The 19052-nt window shown below is 37.7% G+C and overlaps 1 protein-coding gene across 1 annotated transcript in view; it reads right to left on the reverse strand.

The window, feature by feature from the left end:
- The window catches only part of myt1lb (myelin transcription factor 1-like, b), a 195659-nt gene that overhangs the window by 122096 nt on the left and 54511 nt on the right, over positions 1-19052 (reverse strand). The window contains exons 2-5 of the mRNA XM_063006723.1: positions 11083-11207; positions 7028-7076; positions 6837-6870; positions 2796-2858 (exon numbers count right to left, since the gene is read on the reverse strand). Of these exons, the coding sequence (XP_062862793.1) occupies positions 2796-2858; positions 6837-6870; positions 7028-7076 (146 nt within the window). The 5' untranslated portion in view covers positions 11083-11207. The remainder of the gene's footprint in view (positions 1-2795; positions 2859-6836; positions 6871-7027; positions 7077-11082; positions 11208-19052) is intronic.

Below are 19052 nucleotides of genomic sequence, written 5' to 3' on the forward strand. Positions count from 1 at the left end.
TACACTTGGAATGTAAATTTTAACTCGTTCATTCAAGTACACAATCCATTTTATGTAGTGAATTCTTTGCAAGTATAATCACAGCATCAGGTGAAATCCATTAATTACATGCAAAGTAAAAACACATAAGATAGTATTAAAAAGTACCTGAATATGTTCTTTAATATGATTAATTTATTTTCCATATTAAAATTAAAGAATAATGAAATATTTTCAAAATAACAAAAACACTATTAACGTTTTACCAATAAGTAACTTCATGTTAAAAAATACAAATTGTTTAACATTCTTTGCAAAAATATACCAAACATCTATTATGAAAAGAACTATATGAGATGTATATTAAATTTAATGAAAGTTATTTTAACTACAAGTATACTTCATGGTAATGTATTTATTAACAGTATAATTATAAGTATACCTATATAAGGTTGGTATTACTACATATGTCATTACAGTGCTCATAAATAAATATATATTGATAAATATATTGCTAGAATCAGGTCTAGAAAGACAAAAAGTGGAAGTATATTTTTACTCTAAAATAAATATATTTAAAGTTTTTTTTATAATATATATTTTAATGTACTCCAAGTGCACTTGGAATACTGATTGTGCAGTTGAGAAGTGTGCTTTAATTTCACTTTAAGTGTATGTGAAACATGGAGTTTAATACACATGCAGTAGTATACTTAAGGTAAATTAACTACTTAAAATAGTTCCAATTTAGTACAGTTTAGTACACTTAATACAATTAAAGTTGAGCTTTTGTATTATTTTTGTACTATTACAGTATAATTAGCACTCTTTAAGTGTATTGATCATTAGTGTACTGAAGATTGGTATACTTAAGTATACTTCTTTTCACTATGGAAGTAACTTTATGAAAAAATACACTTAAGTAAACCTTTGTATAACGTATTAAAAGTGTGCTTTAACTGAATTACTACAACAGTTTACCAAACAATTACTACAATTGTTTAACATACTTTGCAAAAATATACTAAACATGTATTTGAAAACAAGTATATGAGAAGTATATTAAATTAAATGAAACTTAAATGTAACTTAAAGTATACTTCATGATAATGTATTTATTAAAAGTATAATTTTTGATAACTTTTGAAAAGTATGATAAAAGTTTACTTGCTCAAAGTATGACAATATATTTTTAACATGTTTGAAATAAGTACAGACATTTGCTAGTTTACTTACTAGGGAAAGGTGAATGAGATCCATATTATTCCTAATAATAAGCTAAAGATGAATAGCAAACCCTTCAAACATCCATGTTTATGGGATCTAAATTCATGGGACCACAAATTAATTAGATAGATAGATAGATAGATAGATAGATAGATAGATAGATAGATAGATAGATAGATAGATAGATAGATAGATAGATAGATAGATAGATAGATAGATAGATAGATAGATAGATAGATAGATAGATAGATAGATATTTAGATACTGTAGATGGATAGACGAATGGGCAGCTAAACAGACGGCTTGATAGAGAGAGAGAGAGAGAGAGAGAGAGAGAGAGAGAGAGAGAGAGAGAGAGAGAGAGAGAGAGAGAGATATGGGTTGATAGACAGACGGACGGACAGAGAGAGGGATGGACAGACAGACAGACAGACAGAGAGGTAGATAGATAGATAGATAGATAGATAGATAGATAGATAGATAGATAGATAGATAGATAGATAGATCCCAAAGATTAAGATTAAGACTAGGATTAAGAACTAGGGGGTCTTTTTTAGACAAGGTAAATTGGTATTGGAGCATTTTTTGCTTTAAAAAATAAAATTATTATTTTCTCGAGTAATTTTTGTCTTATATATATTTTTTGTCTTATATATAAGTTCTGAAACCATAAGGTGTGGGAGTAATGCAAAAATAGAAGCACTTTATATGACATTGTATACCGCACTGTATATAGTTCATATTAAGTTCATCAGTTACATCATCAGTATGTATGAAAAACTGGAACGGTAATGTATGTATCTGCAACAAAAATGGATTTTGAACGTTTGAACAGTAGTAAATATTCAGACTTTTGGCATGCTCTTCTACTCCAATATTAAAAAAGACAATAGACTTACAAGTAATATTTACTATATAACAATGAACTATGTGCAACATTGCTCATCACTCAGCATGTCAGTTTTTTGCACATAAGTTGATATTTTCTGTAATAATCAAACCAGTTTTGGAGTTTATTTAGCACGTGCCATCATTTCGCTGGGGAACAAATCTGCCTGTAGGTCATTTCTGAACCCAAATACTCAAATGTTGGATAGCGACTGTCAAATTAGCACATTCATCCAAACACTGGCTTACTGCAGAGCGCACAGTGCTGTTGTGCAGGAACCCCCAGAAGCGTGCCTAACTATTAATATGCAAATGAAACTAAAATGTGCAGCCATATTAATGCACTCAACTGCCTCTGGAACTTCTAAGAAAAAAAATATTTTGCATTATAAAGCCAAGCATGGTGTTTATGCGGGGAAATGTATATTTCCTTATTCAATAGGGTTTTAAACCTGTTAAAATGCCAGAAAGAAACTGCTGGTAATTTCCTCTCGCAATGTGATTAGGGCGCATTGGCGAGAAGAGAGCCTCATTTCAAACCCATGGCTTATAGGAAATAGGAAGATTTGCTGGGCGCATATTGAACAATGAAAGCTGAAACGACGTACAAGATTGAAGATGGTAAGCTCTGGACTCTCAGCGTGCTGTGTGTGGGTACTTTTCATTGATCAGCGATGTAATGAGAAAAGTTAGCTCATTACCTTTGATGTCTTGCATATTTTCCACTGATGTGCCCACTTCCATCACAACGTGGTGCCTGACAGCTAGAAGAGAAAGAAGCACAGGCTGGATTCATATATATATATATATAGACTGTATGTACTGAGCTGCACTGAATTTATATTTCACATGCCAGTATTACTTAATGTAATGTCCAAAATATTATATATTTATTAGGATTTTAACATCATGTTTACACACTTTGGTTACATTCATGACAGGACAGGTAGTTACTGGTTACACAAGATTCATCAGATCAAGGTTTAATGTCAAACACAGTCATGATCACGGGGAGAACATGCAAACTCCACAAAGAAAGGACCAGGACCGCTCCACCTGGGAATCAAACCCAGGACCTTCTTGCTATGAGGTGACAGTGCTACCCACCGAGCCACCAGTCCACCAACATTCAAAATATAGATGGACAAAAGTATGTGGACAACTAATCATGAGCTAGTTAAGTGGACGTACCATAAACAACCGTGTGCATTAATATTCAGCTCGTCCAGTCTTCACTTTTCTGGAAAATGTGTCTGTAAGATTCACTGAGATGCACAAATCTTGAATCATTTTGTGGTTATAAATTAGAGCTGGGCGGTTCCTGAATCACCAGGGTTAATGATTCGAATCTTCTTACTGAATCAGGAATCACGAGTCCGAGGTCTCGATTAACCCAGAGTCCACTGACTGGCTGCTAAGTACACAAGGTGAGTGAGCAGACTCACCAGAAACACCGCGGACTCAGATGATTTGGCTGAACTGGCTTCACTCCAGTCCGTGAATCTAAGTAATAAGTTAAATATTCCAATAAACAAGCGGTTAAACACACTGGTGTTTGTTATGTGGCTGATTTTATGCACATGCTATTACTATTATTATTATTATCAGTAGTAGTGGTATAGTAATGCAGCATATTTTCTTGTAAGCAAAACAACAACAAAATATAGTGAACCGGATCACATTACTGATTGACTCAGATTAACCCGAGTCCATAAAATGAACCAAATTTACCACCAGTATTATAAATGTCCCTATGCCAATCATGCAGTAATCAATTCAGTTTATTTCCTAAAGCTATCTCTACCGTCACCGTTCTATATCTGCTCAGTCCAGACCAAAGTCAGCGTGTATTTGTCCTGGCAGCTATATCATCTCTGGAGAGTACCTCTGCTGATCACACATTATTGGCATTATGGATGCTGCACGCTGTAGATAGCCTTCATATTGATCAGCTGATTAATTGCTATCTCTCGGCAACAGAATCAACCGAATGGAAGAGAAGGCTTTTGACGAGGTATTGGCAGGTAAGTCATTTATAGAAGGATAGAAAAAATGTTACACAGTTGGGGAAACAACTATGCAACCTATTTAGTTCTTATTTATTTGCTTTTAGTGTATTCTGACTTTTTAGTACTTCTGACTTTGTAATATTAAAGATTAATGAAAAGTGTGTATATACACTGATCAGCCATAACATTAAAACCACCTCCTTGTTTCTACACTCACTGTTCATTTTATCAGCTCCACTTACCACATAGAAGCACTTTGTAGTTCTACAATTACTGACTGTAGTCCATCTGTTTCTCTGCATGCTTTGTTAGCCCCCTTTCATGCTGTTCTTCGATGGTCAGGACCCTCCCAAGACCACTACAGAGTAGGTATTATTTGGGTGGTGGATCAATCTCAGCACTGCAGTGCCACTGACATGGTAGTGGTGTGTTAGTGTGTGTTGTGCTGGTAAGAGTGGATCAGACACAGCAATGCTGCTGGAGTTTTTAAACATCTCACTGTCACTGCTGGACTGAGAATAGTCTACCAACCAAAAATATATCCAGCCAACAGCACCCCTGGGCAGCATCCTGTGACCACTGATGTGACCAGCTCAAACAGCAGCAATAGATGAGCGATCGTCTCTGACTTTACATCTACAAGATGGACCAACTAGGTAAGAGTGTCTAATAGAGTGGACAGTGAGTGGACACGGTATTTAAAAACTCCAGCAGCACTGCTGTGTCTGATCCACTCATACCAGCACAACACACACTAACACAACACCACCATGTCATTGTAACTGCAGTGCTGAGAATGATCCACCACCTAAATAATACCTGCTCTGTGGTGGTCCTGTGGGGATCCTGATCATTGAAGAACAAGGTGAAAGCAGGCTAAAAAGGTATGTCAAGAAACAGATGGACTACAGTCAGTAATTGTAGAACTACAAAGTGCTTCTATATGGTAAGTGGAGCTGATAAAATGGACAGTGAGTGTAGAAACAAGGAGGTGGTTTTAATGTTATGGCTGATCAGTGTAAACTGTATGTCGCTTTGTCGCTAATTGCCGAAAATCATTCATTATTTAGTATTATGGCTTAAAAATGTAAAATCCCACACAGACACAAACAATGATAGTCATTTCCAGAAGCTTCTGTTTCTTAGCATTTACAGTCGTTCAAACTTACTGTGCTTGATTATTCTGCAGGCACAGTTTCATCCTTCCAAACTCAGGGGGTGCCGAGTCTTGTAAAAATGTAATCCACTTCTATTACCAACTTAACCTTTGTCAGAGGCTTCATTAATCACAGTTTCACAAACAGAATTATTAGCATTGCAGCCGTCAATAATAGCACCCATAACTCCATCACAATAAATAACTGTGCTGCCTTTCTTCCAGCAAACAAGAGCATCTCAGAGATCACTCCACTGATACTGTGTTGTGGATTTATAATTGTATTTTCTCAGAATGGGTTTTCTTTAATATCTTCATGCTGGATTCTGTCTTCATTGTCTGTTTAACCACAGTTTTATCTTACTCAGGATCCCGGTGGGTACAGTTTACTGTGTGAAAGGTAGGAAACACCCTGGACAAGTCACCACGCCATCACAGGGCAAACACACTCACACACACACACATTCACATCTAGGGCAATTGTGTATCTCCAATTAATCTGACTGCATGTCTTTGGACGGTGGGAGGAAAGCAAAGCTCCTTATTATTGCTTATGAGCAGTAATAATTAAGAGAGGTTTAGTTTTCGTATGTCGTTCTTTTAATACATTAAGTTACATTAAGCATTTTTGAATGTCAAGTTTAAGGGTACAAATTTCTCGACAAAAGGCGTCGAGTTTCAGAGATATCGAGTTTAGGGGACATCGAGTTACAAGGTACCACTGTACCTGGAAATCGAACCCAGGACCTTCTTGCTGTGATGCGACAGTGCCACCGAGCCACCATGCCACCCACTGCTAGATTCTTTTGGATTTGTATTGCTTCTGTCTGAAAACCTAGTGAGCTGCCTTGCTGCCTACTACCTACCTAGGCAGCTGCCTAAGTAGAAAGGATTCTACCAATACATCAAACTCATGAGGCAGATTATTTAGACGCACTACTTAGACAGCGATTACGGTGATTATGTCACGGCAGTTTTCGCTTACTAAGCTAATACAGTTAGCCTCAGGCCATTCAAACCAATAAACTGAGGTGGCACAACCCACTAGCATACCAGCTCACATCTCTCTCAGCGTACCGAAAACTGTCACTGACAAGCCCACATTTGCAAATAAATTACACTTATTTACCAGTAAACCAATTAAAAATGAATAAGAATTCATTTACATTTAAAAAGAACTGTTTATTGCTCCTCATTTGTCCGTCATATTTATAATTTTTTGTCAGAAAAGTTGTGCCACACCGAATGCTGGGATTGCCTTCACCACTAAAGAAGCATTGGATGCTCCCTCGTTATTCAGTCAGATTATTGCTTTAAAATAAGGCACCTCATTAGGCAGCATTTTAAAGCTTCTAAGAAATGACGTAACATGCCGTCTATGTAGAGAGATCACTGGGTTTTTAGACAGACCCATTCTTTTAGATTATTAGAGTGTGAAAGAGGAGCTATAGATGTGCAGACGTCTCACTATGTCTGAGCTGTGCTGCATTCCTGGATGAATGAACAAAAGCCTGAACTTCACTGATAGGTGCAGGACTGAAAACGAGTGTAGGTGTTGTAATCTTCAAGCTACTTACCTGAACAGCTCTTGTATTACTGGTTCCAAGGGCACTAAGTGAAAGGAAGAGTCAGACAAAAAAAAAAGAGTAGACAGAAAAAGGGAGACATAACAGACAGTTATTTCTTTAACATCAATGATAGCAAATGTATTTCAGCAGCAGTAAAATGCAGTAAAATTAGTGAATGAGGTTTGAGGTGCTGGAAATACCTTTAGATCGTATACAATGCCGCTTGTCGTCTGCTACATCCACCTCCATCTGGTGAAACAAAAAAAAAACTGCATTAGGTTTAGAAATAGGTACGTTTTTTTTTTTTTTAGATAGATAGATTAGATAGATTCAACTTTATTGTCTTTGCTCGGTACAGTTATAAGGCAACAAAATGCAGTTACCATATACCAGAAATGCAAATAATGGCAATCAGTCCATCTATTTCTCTGCATGCTTTGCTAGCCATGTTAATGACTTAACATGGAGTTGCACACGCAGTGCCACACAGGAACATGTGAAGTGCAAGAACACACCTAAACAGGGTGCCAATTCATCACAAGTCAACACTCACATAGTCACTCACACACCTACACCTAGGAGCAATCTACTGTAACAAATTTATATGGATAAATCAAACAGACACACTTTTAATGAATAGGTGATTTGTGTGATTATAATTTTATTTATACCAAAACAAACGGCCGATTGAATAAACAGTGTCTCAAAGATGCAAATCAACGTGAGGCATCATTAGGATTTCTGATGCATAATCACAATGTAGGATGATTATAAATATGCAAAACAAGGAGGGTTGCTAAAATTTAACCTCTCGTTTTCGAGACTAATTAAAATAATGAGGTTCATTTAAACATCCCAGAAGAGCAGTACAGAAGGATTTAATACATGATTTTGCCTTGACGTCTGTCTCATTACAAACTATTACTGCGATGTCTGCACAGTAACGAGTAATGCTATAGTTAGTCGTCCAGTTTTATTACCGAGGCGAGGGAAGAAATGGGAAAGCGTGAAAAGATGGAGTGAGAGATGATGTTTGAGAGATGGGTTGACATAAATGGAATGAGAGAAGAGATGGATTGAGAGATGGATGGAATAGGGGAGGTGGAATAAGCGATGGAGTGAGATATGGAGTAGAGATTAACGTGAAAGAGTAAGATAGAGTGAAAAATAGAGAATTGAAGTAAGTGTGAGTAAACAAGATTAAGTTAAAGAGTTGACGTGAGAGATGGACAGAGAGAAAAAAGTAAGAAGAGAGTGAAAAAAGTTAGGTAAGACATAGTTTGGACTATAGGGGTCATAGTTTGGACTAGGGCTGGCTCGATACCACTTTTTTATGTCTGATACCGATACTGCAAATTGAGTATCTGCCGATACAGATACCAATCCGATACCGTCAACTAAGCAGTAATAATACATGTCTCAATGCACCATGGTTAAACTAGCTATCTAAATAACAATGCTCAGACTGTGAAACAAATATTCTAAAGGAATAAGTACAGAACCTACAACATCACACTTATGCACAACTGCTGTTTTTATTTTCACTTTTACACACAGAACATTTAGCAGCATTTTTGGTTTCACTTACGTTCGAGCTGTTGTTCACATAACACATCTCGCTTTACGGCGTGTCGTCCAAAGTGTCTACACCCCCCCCCCCCCCCAACAATGGCCTTATTTACATTAAGTGTTATTTACATTGTGTTATTTACATTAAGCAACAGTATCGGATCAGATCACACGTTTTTTTCCTTCCGATATCCGATCAAGTGATTTGGGCCAATATCGGACCGATACAGAGTATCGGATCAGTGCCAGCCATGGTTTGGACATCCCTGATAAAGGATGAAAGACATGGGTTGTAAAAATAAGTGTTAAATTAGGTGACATTATAAAAGTTTTATATATTGTATTATTTTATTAAGAAGTGGATAAACTGGGTAAGAGAAAGTGTAAGAAAAATAGAGTGAATGAAGGTTTTAGAGCACTGGAGCAAGAGCAAGTGAAAAAAGTGAGAGTGCTAGAGTAAGAAAGTGAGGGATGGAGTGGGCGAGAATCATAATTAGAATAAAAATATAAAATTTAAAAAACATGTTAGTGACAGAGAGAGGACAAGAAGGAGTGAGAGTAGACGTAAAAATGAGAATGAAGAACAGCATGAGAGAGCTGTTGTAAAAAAAAGTAAGAGCTGGAGTATGAGTGAGCTGGAATAAGAAATACAAAATAAAAAGGGTGGAGTATGAGATTGAGAGTGTGTAAGAAGGTAGGAGAGACAGACTAGCAAAGTGTAAGATACAAAGGGAAAGAATGAGTGAGAGTAAAAAAGCAAGATAAAGTGAAGGTGTGAGATGGAGTGAAGAAGTGAGAGAGATTAAGTGACAAAAAGGGTGACACCAAGTGAGAGAAGGAGTAAAAGGACAAGTATGGAAGATGGAATGCAACAGTGAGATATATGAAGTAAAAGTAAAGAAGATGAAGTAAAGGAGTGAGATGGAGTGAGAAAGTAGGAGATACAGTGACAAAAATGTGAGATGAAGTGAAAGAATGAGTGAAATAGCACAAGTAAGAAAGATGAAATGAAGCAAGAGATGGAGTAGGATAAAGTGAGAAAGACGAAGTGAGAAAGCGAGAGACATCTGAGATGCAGATGTAGAGTAAGAGTGAAAATAAACGTAAGTGAAGGAAGGAGTGATTAATGAAGTCCATTAGTAGGGCAGGTGAAATGATAGATGTAGAATACGGGCCTCAGACTCTTTTGTAATAAAATAAATACAAATATAATTAACCAACTTGATTACTAACAATTACACTTTATTCTTATATAAGTGACTGATTATCTATAATTGACAGTATTGTCTAAACCAGGGGTTTTCAACCTGTGTGAGAGAACATGAAGAAAGGTGGAATGAAGCAGTGAGAGATAGAGTAAGAGAAAGTGAGAAAAAATGAAGTAAACGACTGAGATGGAGTGAAAGAGTGAGAGAGATGAAATAACTTAAATGGTGAGACGAAGTGTAAGAAAGAGTGAAAAAGCGCTAGTAGAAAAGATGGAATGAAGTAGTGAGAGATGGTGTGAGAGAAAGTGAGAAAGATAAAGTGAAGAAGTCAGATAGAGTGAGAGAGCAAGAGATGACAAAAGTGACAAAAAGGGGAAAAGGGTGAAAGAAAATGGTAAATAGTGAGAGAAAGGTAAAGGGGTGAGAGCCAGTATGAAATGGAATTAGGCAGTGAGATAGAAGGTGTGAAAGTGAGAAAGATAAAGTGAAGGAGTGATACGGAGTGAAAGGGTGAGAAAGATGAAAAGAAGTAGTGAAATGGTGAGAGATAAAGTGACAAAAAGGGTGAGATATAATGAGAGAAAGAGTGGAAAACAGCATGAAGAAAGATGGATAGAAGCAATGAGAGATGGAGTAGGAGACAGTGAGAAAGTCAAAAGTGAGATGATGAGTGAGATGGAGTAAGAAATTGAGAGATGAAGTAACACAAAGGGTGAGACAAAGTGAGAAAAGGAGTAAAAGTAAGAAAGACAGAATGAAGCAGTGAGATAGATGGTGTGAAAGATGAAGGGAAAGGAAGTGAGAAAAAATGAAGTGAACAACTGAGATGAAGTGAAAAAGTGAGAGAGATGAAGTGATTTAAATGGTGAGACGAAGTGCGAGAAAGAGTGAAAGAGCGCAAGTAGAAAAGATGGAATGAAGTAGTGAGAGATGGTGAGAAAGATGAAGCAAAGAAGTGAGATGAAGTGACAAATGGATGAGACAAAGTGAGAGAAGGAGTGAGAGAAAAAGTGAAGAAAGAAGGAATGAAGTAGTGAGATGAAGTGAGAGAGTGAGACAGATAAAGTGAGAGAGTGAGAAAGATGAAGTGACAAATTAATGAGACAAAGTGAGAGAAGGAGTGAGAGAAAATAAAGTGAAGGAGTAAGATGGAGTGAAAGGCTGAGCCAAAGTGTGAGAAAGAGTGAAAGAGCGCTAATAGAAAAGATGAAGTAGTGAGAGATGGTGTGAGATAAAGTGAGAAAGATGAAGTGAAGAAGTGAGCTAGAGTGAGAGAGCAAGAGATGACAAAAGTGACAAAAGGGAAAAGAGTGAAAGGTGAGAGAAAGGCGAAAGCGGTGAGAGCAAGTATGAAATGGAATTAGGCAGTGAGATACTATAGAAGGTGTGAAAGTGAGAAAAAAGTGAAGGAGAGAGATGGAGTGAAACAGAAGTGAGATGAGGAGAGTTTAGAAGAGCACTCGTGGTAGACCTGATACCTGATATGATTGCAGATTTAAATGCTCTTTGGTCCAGACCTCTGGTTAATAGTCAGGCCAGAATAGTAGATGTCAGATAAACCCCCTCCATCAAGAGTTCACCACTCCTCCTCCAGCTTCATCTTCTGAAAAATACAAAAATATACATGCAATTAGGAACTCAAATCTGCATGCAAATCGCATTTGCTCTGTGAAGCGTGCCATATTGCACCCCCCCCCCCCCACCCCCCCTCCACACACACAATCATCATGAGCTTTAAAAAGTACAGGCTAAAATCATAGCAGCATGCACGGATCATTAGCTATATTTGTTCTCACTTCCTGTAGAATATGATGGATTCAGCTAATTGCTCCTTTGCTAGATCTGTTCCAGAGTGCAAAATAAAAACAGTGAAAAAAGGAAATGTGATCCATTCCCAAAGTCGCTACGAGATTATTCATAATGTGACGTAAATACATTAAGCCATCATATCACATCCATAAGCATTGCATAAGGAATATACAGTATAAAGTGATGCAGGTAGAATTTAAGGCCTTTATTTGTCATATATACAGAATGATACAGTGAGTCTGTCTGAAAACCTAGTGAGCTGCCTTGTTGCCTACTGCCTACCTATGCAGCTGCCTAAGTAGAGAAGATTCTAATAAGACGTAGAACTTATAAAACAGATTATTTAGACGCACTACTTAGACAGCGATTACAGCAATTACGTCACCGCAGTTTTGCCTACTAACCAATAATCTGAGGCAACACTACCCACTAGGCTACCACTGTCCCAAAATCAACAGTCAAAGCGCTACCCACTAGGCTACCACTATCCCAAAATCAAGGGAGAGCACAGACACAGTCAAAGCACTACCCACCAGGCTACCACTGTCCCTATCAAATACTGTGATTTCTATCTTGGGACTCTCACACACTGTTTAGTCCCAGTCTTGACCAAAGTCTTGGTCCTGTCTTATTTTTGATTGATATGGGTGACTTGGTCATTGTCTCAATAGGGAAGAATACTAATTATACAATTAAATAAAATATATATTTAGTAGGGCTAAGTGGGTAGCACTGTCGCCTCAGCAAGAAGGTCCTGGGTTCGATCCTCAGACGGGGCGGTCCGGGTCCTTTCCGTGCTGAGTTTGCATGTTCTCACCGTGTCTGCGTGGGTTTCCTTCGGGAGCTCCGGATTCCTCCCACAGTCCAAAAACATGCAGTCAGGTTAATTGGAGACACTGAATTGCCTTATAGGTGAGTGGGTGTGTGTGTGTATGTGTGTCTGCCCTGCAATGGACTGGCGCCCCGTCCAGGGTGTTGCTGTGTGCCTTGTGCCCATTGAGGGCTCCAATCCCCCAATCCCCCCACCCCCCTGATTGGACGAGCAGTTGAGAAAGTGAGTGAGTGAGTGAGTATATTTAGTAAAATAAAAACCATCAAATGTTGGTTGTCCCAGCAGCCGAACACATACGATTTCCATCCCGTAGTGGCTGCGTGTTCAATACAATCCCAAGGTAAAGGTCTGCAACATTCTGTACTTTAACTCAGAGCAGACACAATACAGCAGCAGATTCACCCCCAAGCCTGCCTGGTCTGATATTAAATTACTCGGCTTGCTGAAATATGCAGCATTTTAAATCTGTGAGTTACGGAAATGCAGCATGATTTTAGTGAAGGTGAAAGCCTGAGCTCTATATAAAAAAAAAAAAGGGTGTCTCTTTTGGAAGCGTGCACCGAAGCGTGCGTCAGTCTCCGGTATTCGCAGATGCTAATTAAAAGTAGCCGAGTGCGGGGAGAGAACTGAGAGATGAAGATGAGGTGTTAATGATGCTGCAGTGGAGTGTGAAGAGAAAAATGAATGCCCACTCAGGAACGTGACACCATGCTTATGATCAGAGTAATACAGTTTCCTCAGCTTGCCACGGCTCTGCCTTAACGTTGGCTAACTCAAACGTGCAAACACACAAATACATATACATGCTTTTATTTCTGGGATATTTCCATTCATTGTCATGTTACATGGCCAAACATAATAAGATGCCTTTAAATAAGTGGGTTCATACACTATCTTGCCAAAAGTATTCGCTCGTCTGCCTTCACACGCATATGAACTTGAGTGACATGCCATTCTTAATCCATGGGGTTTAATATGATGTCGGCCCACCCTTTGCAGTTATAACAGCTTCAACTCTTCTGGGAAGGCTTTCCACAAGGTTTAGGAGTGTGTTTTTTTGGGGTATTTTTGACCATTTTTCCAGAAGCGCATTTGTGAGGTCAGACACTGATGACACTTTAATTCATCTCAAAGGTGTTCTATCGGGTTGAGTTTAGGACATGAGTGCAGGCCAGTCAAGTTCTTCCACACCCAACTCGCTCATCCATGTCCTTATGGACCTTGCTTTGTGCACTGGTGCGCAGTCATGTTGGAACAGGAAGGGGCCATCCCCAAACTGTTCCCACAAAGTTGGGAGCATGAAATTGTTCAAAATCTCTTGGTATGCTGAAGCATTAAGGGTTCCTTTCACTGGAAGTAGGGGGCCGAGCCCAACTCCTGAAAAACAACCCCACACCATAATCCCCCCTCCTCCAAACTTTACACTCGGCACAATGCAGTCAGACAAGTACCGTTCTCCTGGCAACCGCCAAACCCAGACTCATCCATCGAATTGCCAGACGGAGAAGCGTAATTCATCCTTCCAGAGAACACGTCTCCACTGCTCTAGAGTCCAGTGGCGTTGTGCTTTACACCACTGCATCCGACGCTTTGCATTGTGTTTGGTTATGTAAGGCTTGGATGCAGCTGCTCAGCCATGGAAACCCATTCCATGAAGCTCTTTATGCACTGTTCTTAAGCTAATCTGAAGTTTGGAGGTCTGTAGCGATTGACTGCAGAAAGTTGGCGACCTCTGTGCACTATGTGCCTCAGCATCCGCTGACCCTGCTCTGTCATTTTACGTGGCCTAACACTTGGTGTTGCTGTCGTTCCCAATCGCTTCCACTTTGTTATTATACCACTGACAGTTGACTGTGGAATATTTAGAAGTGAGGAAATTTCATGACTAGACTTGTTGCACAGGTGGCATCCTATCACGGTACCATGCTGAAATTCACTGAGCTCCTGAGAGCGACCCATTCTTTCACAAATGTTTGAATTCAATGATTTGGATGGGTGAGTAAATACTTTTGGCAATATAGTGTATATCTTCTTTCTGAAGCTAAGCAATCTATAGACGAACATTGGCAGCAGAGTAGGGTCAAAGACTTTAAATGCAACATTGGGTTTCATAGCATATCATATTTCCAAACAGCCAGTTCATTAAATTCCTGTCCTGTTAGAGCTGCAAGGATTATGCTTTATAGTATTTATAAGTAGGGCCTTTCTAAATTAACAAGAAAATGGGCTTAATTTCGACAGTCATTAAATTTCACTCATAAATTATATGATAGAATAAATGGAGGCTACAATACACAGCACAGCCTACCTTAATGGTTAAATGTAAACCTAGAACATCCATAGGCTTCATGTACGAAAATTCTCATTCGTGTTTTGACACGCCCACCTCTGCGTTGACAGAATTGGTTGGGAGTTTTCCAAACTTAGTTACTGAGTCTTGTTTACAGCTACTTTAGTCTTCAACATCTTGGACATTTTGACTCACCGATTGCTACCTGAATTGCCGTAGGATTGCTAGGGCCGCCTCATAGTGCAAATTAACCAGTAAATGTGAGGCACTTGAATGCTACAAATAAAAAAACATTAAATTGCTTAACACAAAACTTAAATTGAATTCGGTAGGGCTCTTGCTATGAGTGTACTGTATTGTACAGAATGTTGCAGACCTTTACCTTGCAATTTTATCAAACATGCAGCCACTAGGATGGAAATTAAATGTAATTGGCTGCTAGGACAACCAACTATTGGTGGTTTTTATTTTACTTAATATGTTTTTAATTAAATTCTATAATTAGTATTCTTCCCAGTCGAGACAAAGACCAAATCATCCAAATCAATCAAGAACAAGACAGGACCAAGACTTTGATTGGTAAAGACTGGGACTAAACAATGTGAGATAGTTCCAAGATAGAAATAGTTTACAGTATATGATAGGGACAGTGGTAGCTTAGCAGGTAGAGCTTTGGGCTATCAACACAAAAGTTATGCCATCCAGCCACTGTTGGCCACTTGAGCAAGGCCCTTAACCCTCTCAACACACCATTCAAAGTCAGTCTCCATATGCCACTGCTTTTTAAGTATTTTATTATGTACAAATAGCTATAGGACTTGATACATTTGCTAGCTTGCTAGCAGCAATCGATACAGCTTTTAGAGGCTCATGAGCTGGAGGCTTAGGCTAACTTTAACCATAGTCTTTAACCATAAAAATACAACATACAATACACACAAATCCACCCAAAATAAATATAACTGATACTGAGGCATGACTGAGTAGTGAGATAATGATTCAAAATGCAAAACACAAATCTGCACAAATCTAAGTGGCAAGAAAAGAAAAAAAAGTACCTGACTTATAGTTACATGCCATGTCAAGACCTGAAAGAGTTTATGCCCAAAAATAATACCTATATAATATACAGTATAATAATACTAGTACCTACCTAATAACTAATAATTTACAGCATACACATGCTCACACATACGCAAACACTCAACTCTCACATACTCACATACAGTACATACATACACACACACTTTGTGACACATAATTGCTCACACAAACATACACACACACACACACACACACACACACTCATACACAAACTTACATGCACTTACACTAACACACACTCACACATTCATACACAGTGATACCTTGAAAATCAGCGTCAATTGGTTCTGGGACTGGCGTTGAGTTTAAAAGTCATTGAGTTTCAAGGTATTTTTTCCCATAAGAATGTATGGGAAACCTGTTAATGCGTCCCATGGTCCCATGGACTTGCATATATTTGAGGCATATGTAAAATAATGGGGTTGTTTTTGACACTTATACACTGAAAACAACACAAATATAATATAAAAAACAATGAAATAAAAAGCTGATTCTTACAATTTCTCAGAACCCCAAGCTGTAACACAAGTTTAAAAGTGAAACAGGAGGAAAATCCAGATAAAAACAGATACACGTGGAGCTTTCAGAGTAAATTTGACGGTGATTACACACAAATGCAGTTTCGTCTCATATTGAATGTAAATAAAAACTGAACACATTGAGTTTAAGGGAACAAATTTCTCGACAAAGGGCACAGAGTTTCAAAGATTTTGAGTTTAGGGGACGTTCACTGTATATTGTATATATACATACATATACACACATACAATCATACACACACACTCAAACCTACATGCACATACACTCACTCACACACACACTTGCACATGCACACACACACAGTCGCACACATACACAGTCGCACACATACACGACCACACACACGACCAACACAGTCTTGTTCCCTGGACTCAACACATACAACTACTTAGTGACTGTATTACTTGCATTTTTGCACAATTGCAATTTGCACAATATTGCATTTTTTGCACCTTACTCTTTTATATCTCTGCTGCTAAAAACCCTACGCTGCTAACTGTATATCAAAATATACCTCACCTATCATTTACTCAGTACCATGTACTGGCCAACACTACACTTGTATCTAGTCTTGTCTCCCTTAATTACTTTTACTTTTTTAGATTAGAGATGCCTTTTTGTATTTATTGTACTGTCTTGCACTTTTTGTTCTATGTTGCACCCTGGTCCTGGAGGAACGTTGTTTCGTTTCAATATGTCCTTGTATACAGCTGAAATTACAATAAATGCTCTCTTGAACTCCTGAGTTCTGGAAAGACAAGTTTGCTAAAACTTCTCCACTGTAAGGAGGGCATTTAATATCAAATACAGAAAGCTTTACAGACAAATATAGAAATATAACTGAAATAGTTTTACTCCTTTAGTGACAAATATGCTTTTTTACACCATACTACTGTATATCTGCCGTCTACTTTAAACAGGAGACAGCAATCAGTGGCCACATGCACAGTAATCCCAACAGAAACTGTCCACCACTTTTATCTGCCTGATTTTGTGTCTATGGGTATAAACGTGTGTACTTGTGTGCACTATGGGTGAGATAAACACAGCATGTAATTTCCACCCTTCGCTAGATTCTCTCACTCGGATTCACCCTATTTCAGCTCTATTGTTGCTCGCTCCTGTGATGCCGGCGCTGCCATGTGCATTCTTTTACACTTTTGTTGTTAAGATGAGAAATCCGAGCAGAGCCTCGCTAAAAACCCAACCACCAACTAGACACAACAACCGCACCAGCACGGAAAGTCACTCTGCCTTTCTTCCAGCCGCTAAACAATCGAACTGTGAGGACGTGAAGCTGGCTGTCAGATGCTCTGATTGCATCCCGGATTCGATCGGGAGGGGCTTGGGTTGGGGCTCGCCAGCTGCTTTTGAAAGTGAGAAATAGAAGAAGCAGCACGTTGTCTTGTCCTATATAGACCGTGTGCCTGATAGTCTGCACTTTAGTATGCAGCTCTCGGAGCAGGCATTAATTCTGCTTAGTGAGTGGGCTGCTGCTCGCTTCAGTGCCAAGGCCAGCCAGAAAAGAGAGCGAGAGAGAGAGAGAGTTGTCTCCAGCACATGTATGGGGTCATGCATTAAACATTAGCATACTTCCCTGTGGTACCCATGCAGCACTCTGTACCACAGCCAGAGCAAAAGCCACAGAATCCAGGTTTTAACGTAAAATGAAGAAATTAAAGGAATACTCCAGTGTTTTTAACCTTTTTTGCCATTACAAATAATTAATTCAAAACATCTACTAAGAAACATACTAAGGAAATAACAGGGAGTCAGTTTGCCTTAAAATTCCTGTAATCTGTTAATAAATGTTCATAATCAACTGTATGACTGGTTTTGTGTAAAATACTTGAACACGCACAGATGGCTGAAGATTTGAAAGGTCAGCCTAGAAAAATAAGACACAGCCCTATGACCAAAAGCAAAAACCCAATCTACAACCAGAGTGAAATCAGACATACAGTATATTCCAAATAAGCTTTATTTTTCCTTTTACCAGGTCATGAAGAAGAGCTGTTAGAATTAGTAGTCTAGCTTCCCAACAATCAATGTACAATGCTTCTGTAACTTGTGCATAATATGTTTAGAGTCATATGTCATATGTTAATGACACTACAATTACTTCTTCCACTACTACCAATAATAATAATAAAATAATAAAATAATAATAATACTAATAATAATAATGGCACTACTATTACTACTACTGCTACTACTACCAATAATAATAATGATGATAATAATAATAATAATAATACTACCATTACTACTACTACTACTACTACTACTAATAATAATCATAATCATAATAATAATGAGACTACTATTACTTCTTCCACTACTACCAATAATAATAAAATAATAATAATAATGATGATAATATTATTAATAATAATAATAATAATAACAATAATAATAATAATAATAATAATAATAATAATAACACTACTATTACTACTACCATTAATAATAATAATAATATTAATAATAATAATAATAACAATAATAATATATTTTTTATAAAAAAAATAATAATAGCAACAGTAATAATAATACTAATGACACTACTAGTTGGACTACTATACTACCACCAATACTAATACTACTACTACTACTACTACTAATAATAATAATAATAATAATAATAATAATAATAATAATAATAATATAACCTGGTGAGGGTTACTAGGTTACATACATAAATAAATAAATACACCATTTATTTATTTATGTATTTATTTATTTATTTATTTTTTGGGCTTCATGACCCATCATATATCATAAATAATTCACAATTTTTTACACACTAACAGTAAAAGAATTAGACATAGATTTATGTTCTACAAACATTTTTACTTTCAAGCTTTAAGGCA

Source organism: Trichomycterus rosablanca, chromosome 13 (assembly GCF_030014385.1).
Source record: "Trichomycterus rosablanca isolate fTriRos1 chromosome 13, fTriRos1.hap1, whole genome shotgun sequence".
NCBI lineage: Eukaryota > Metazoa > Chordata > Actinopteri > Siluriformes > Trichomycteridae > Trichomycterus > Trichomycterus rosablanca.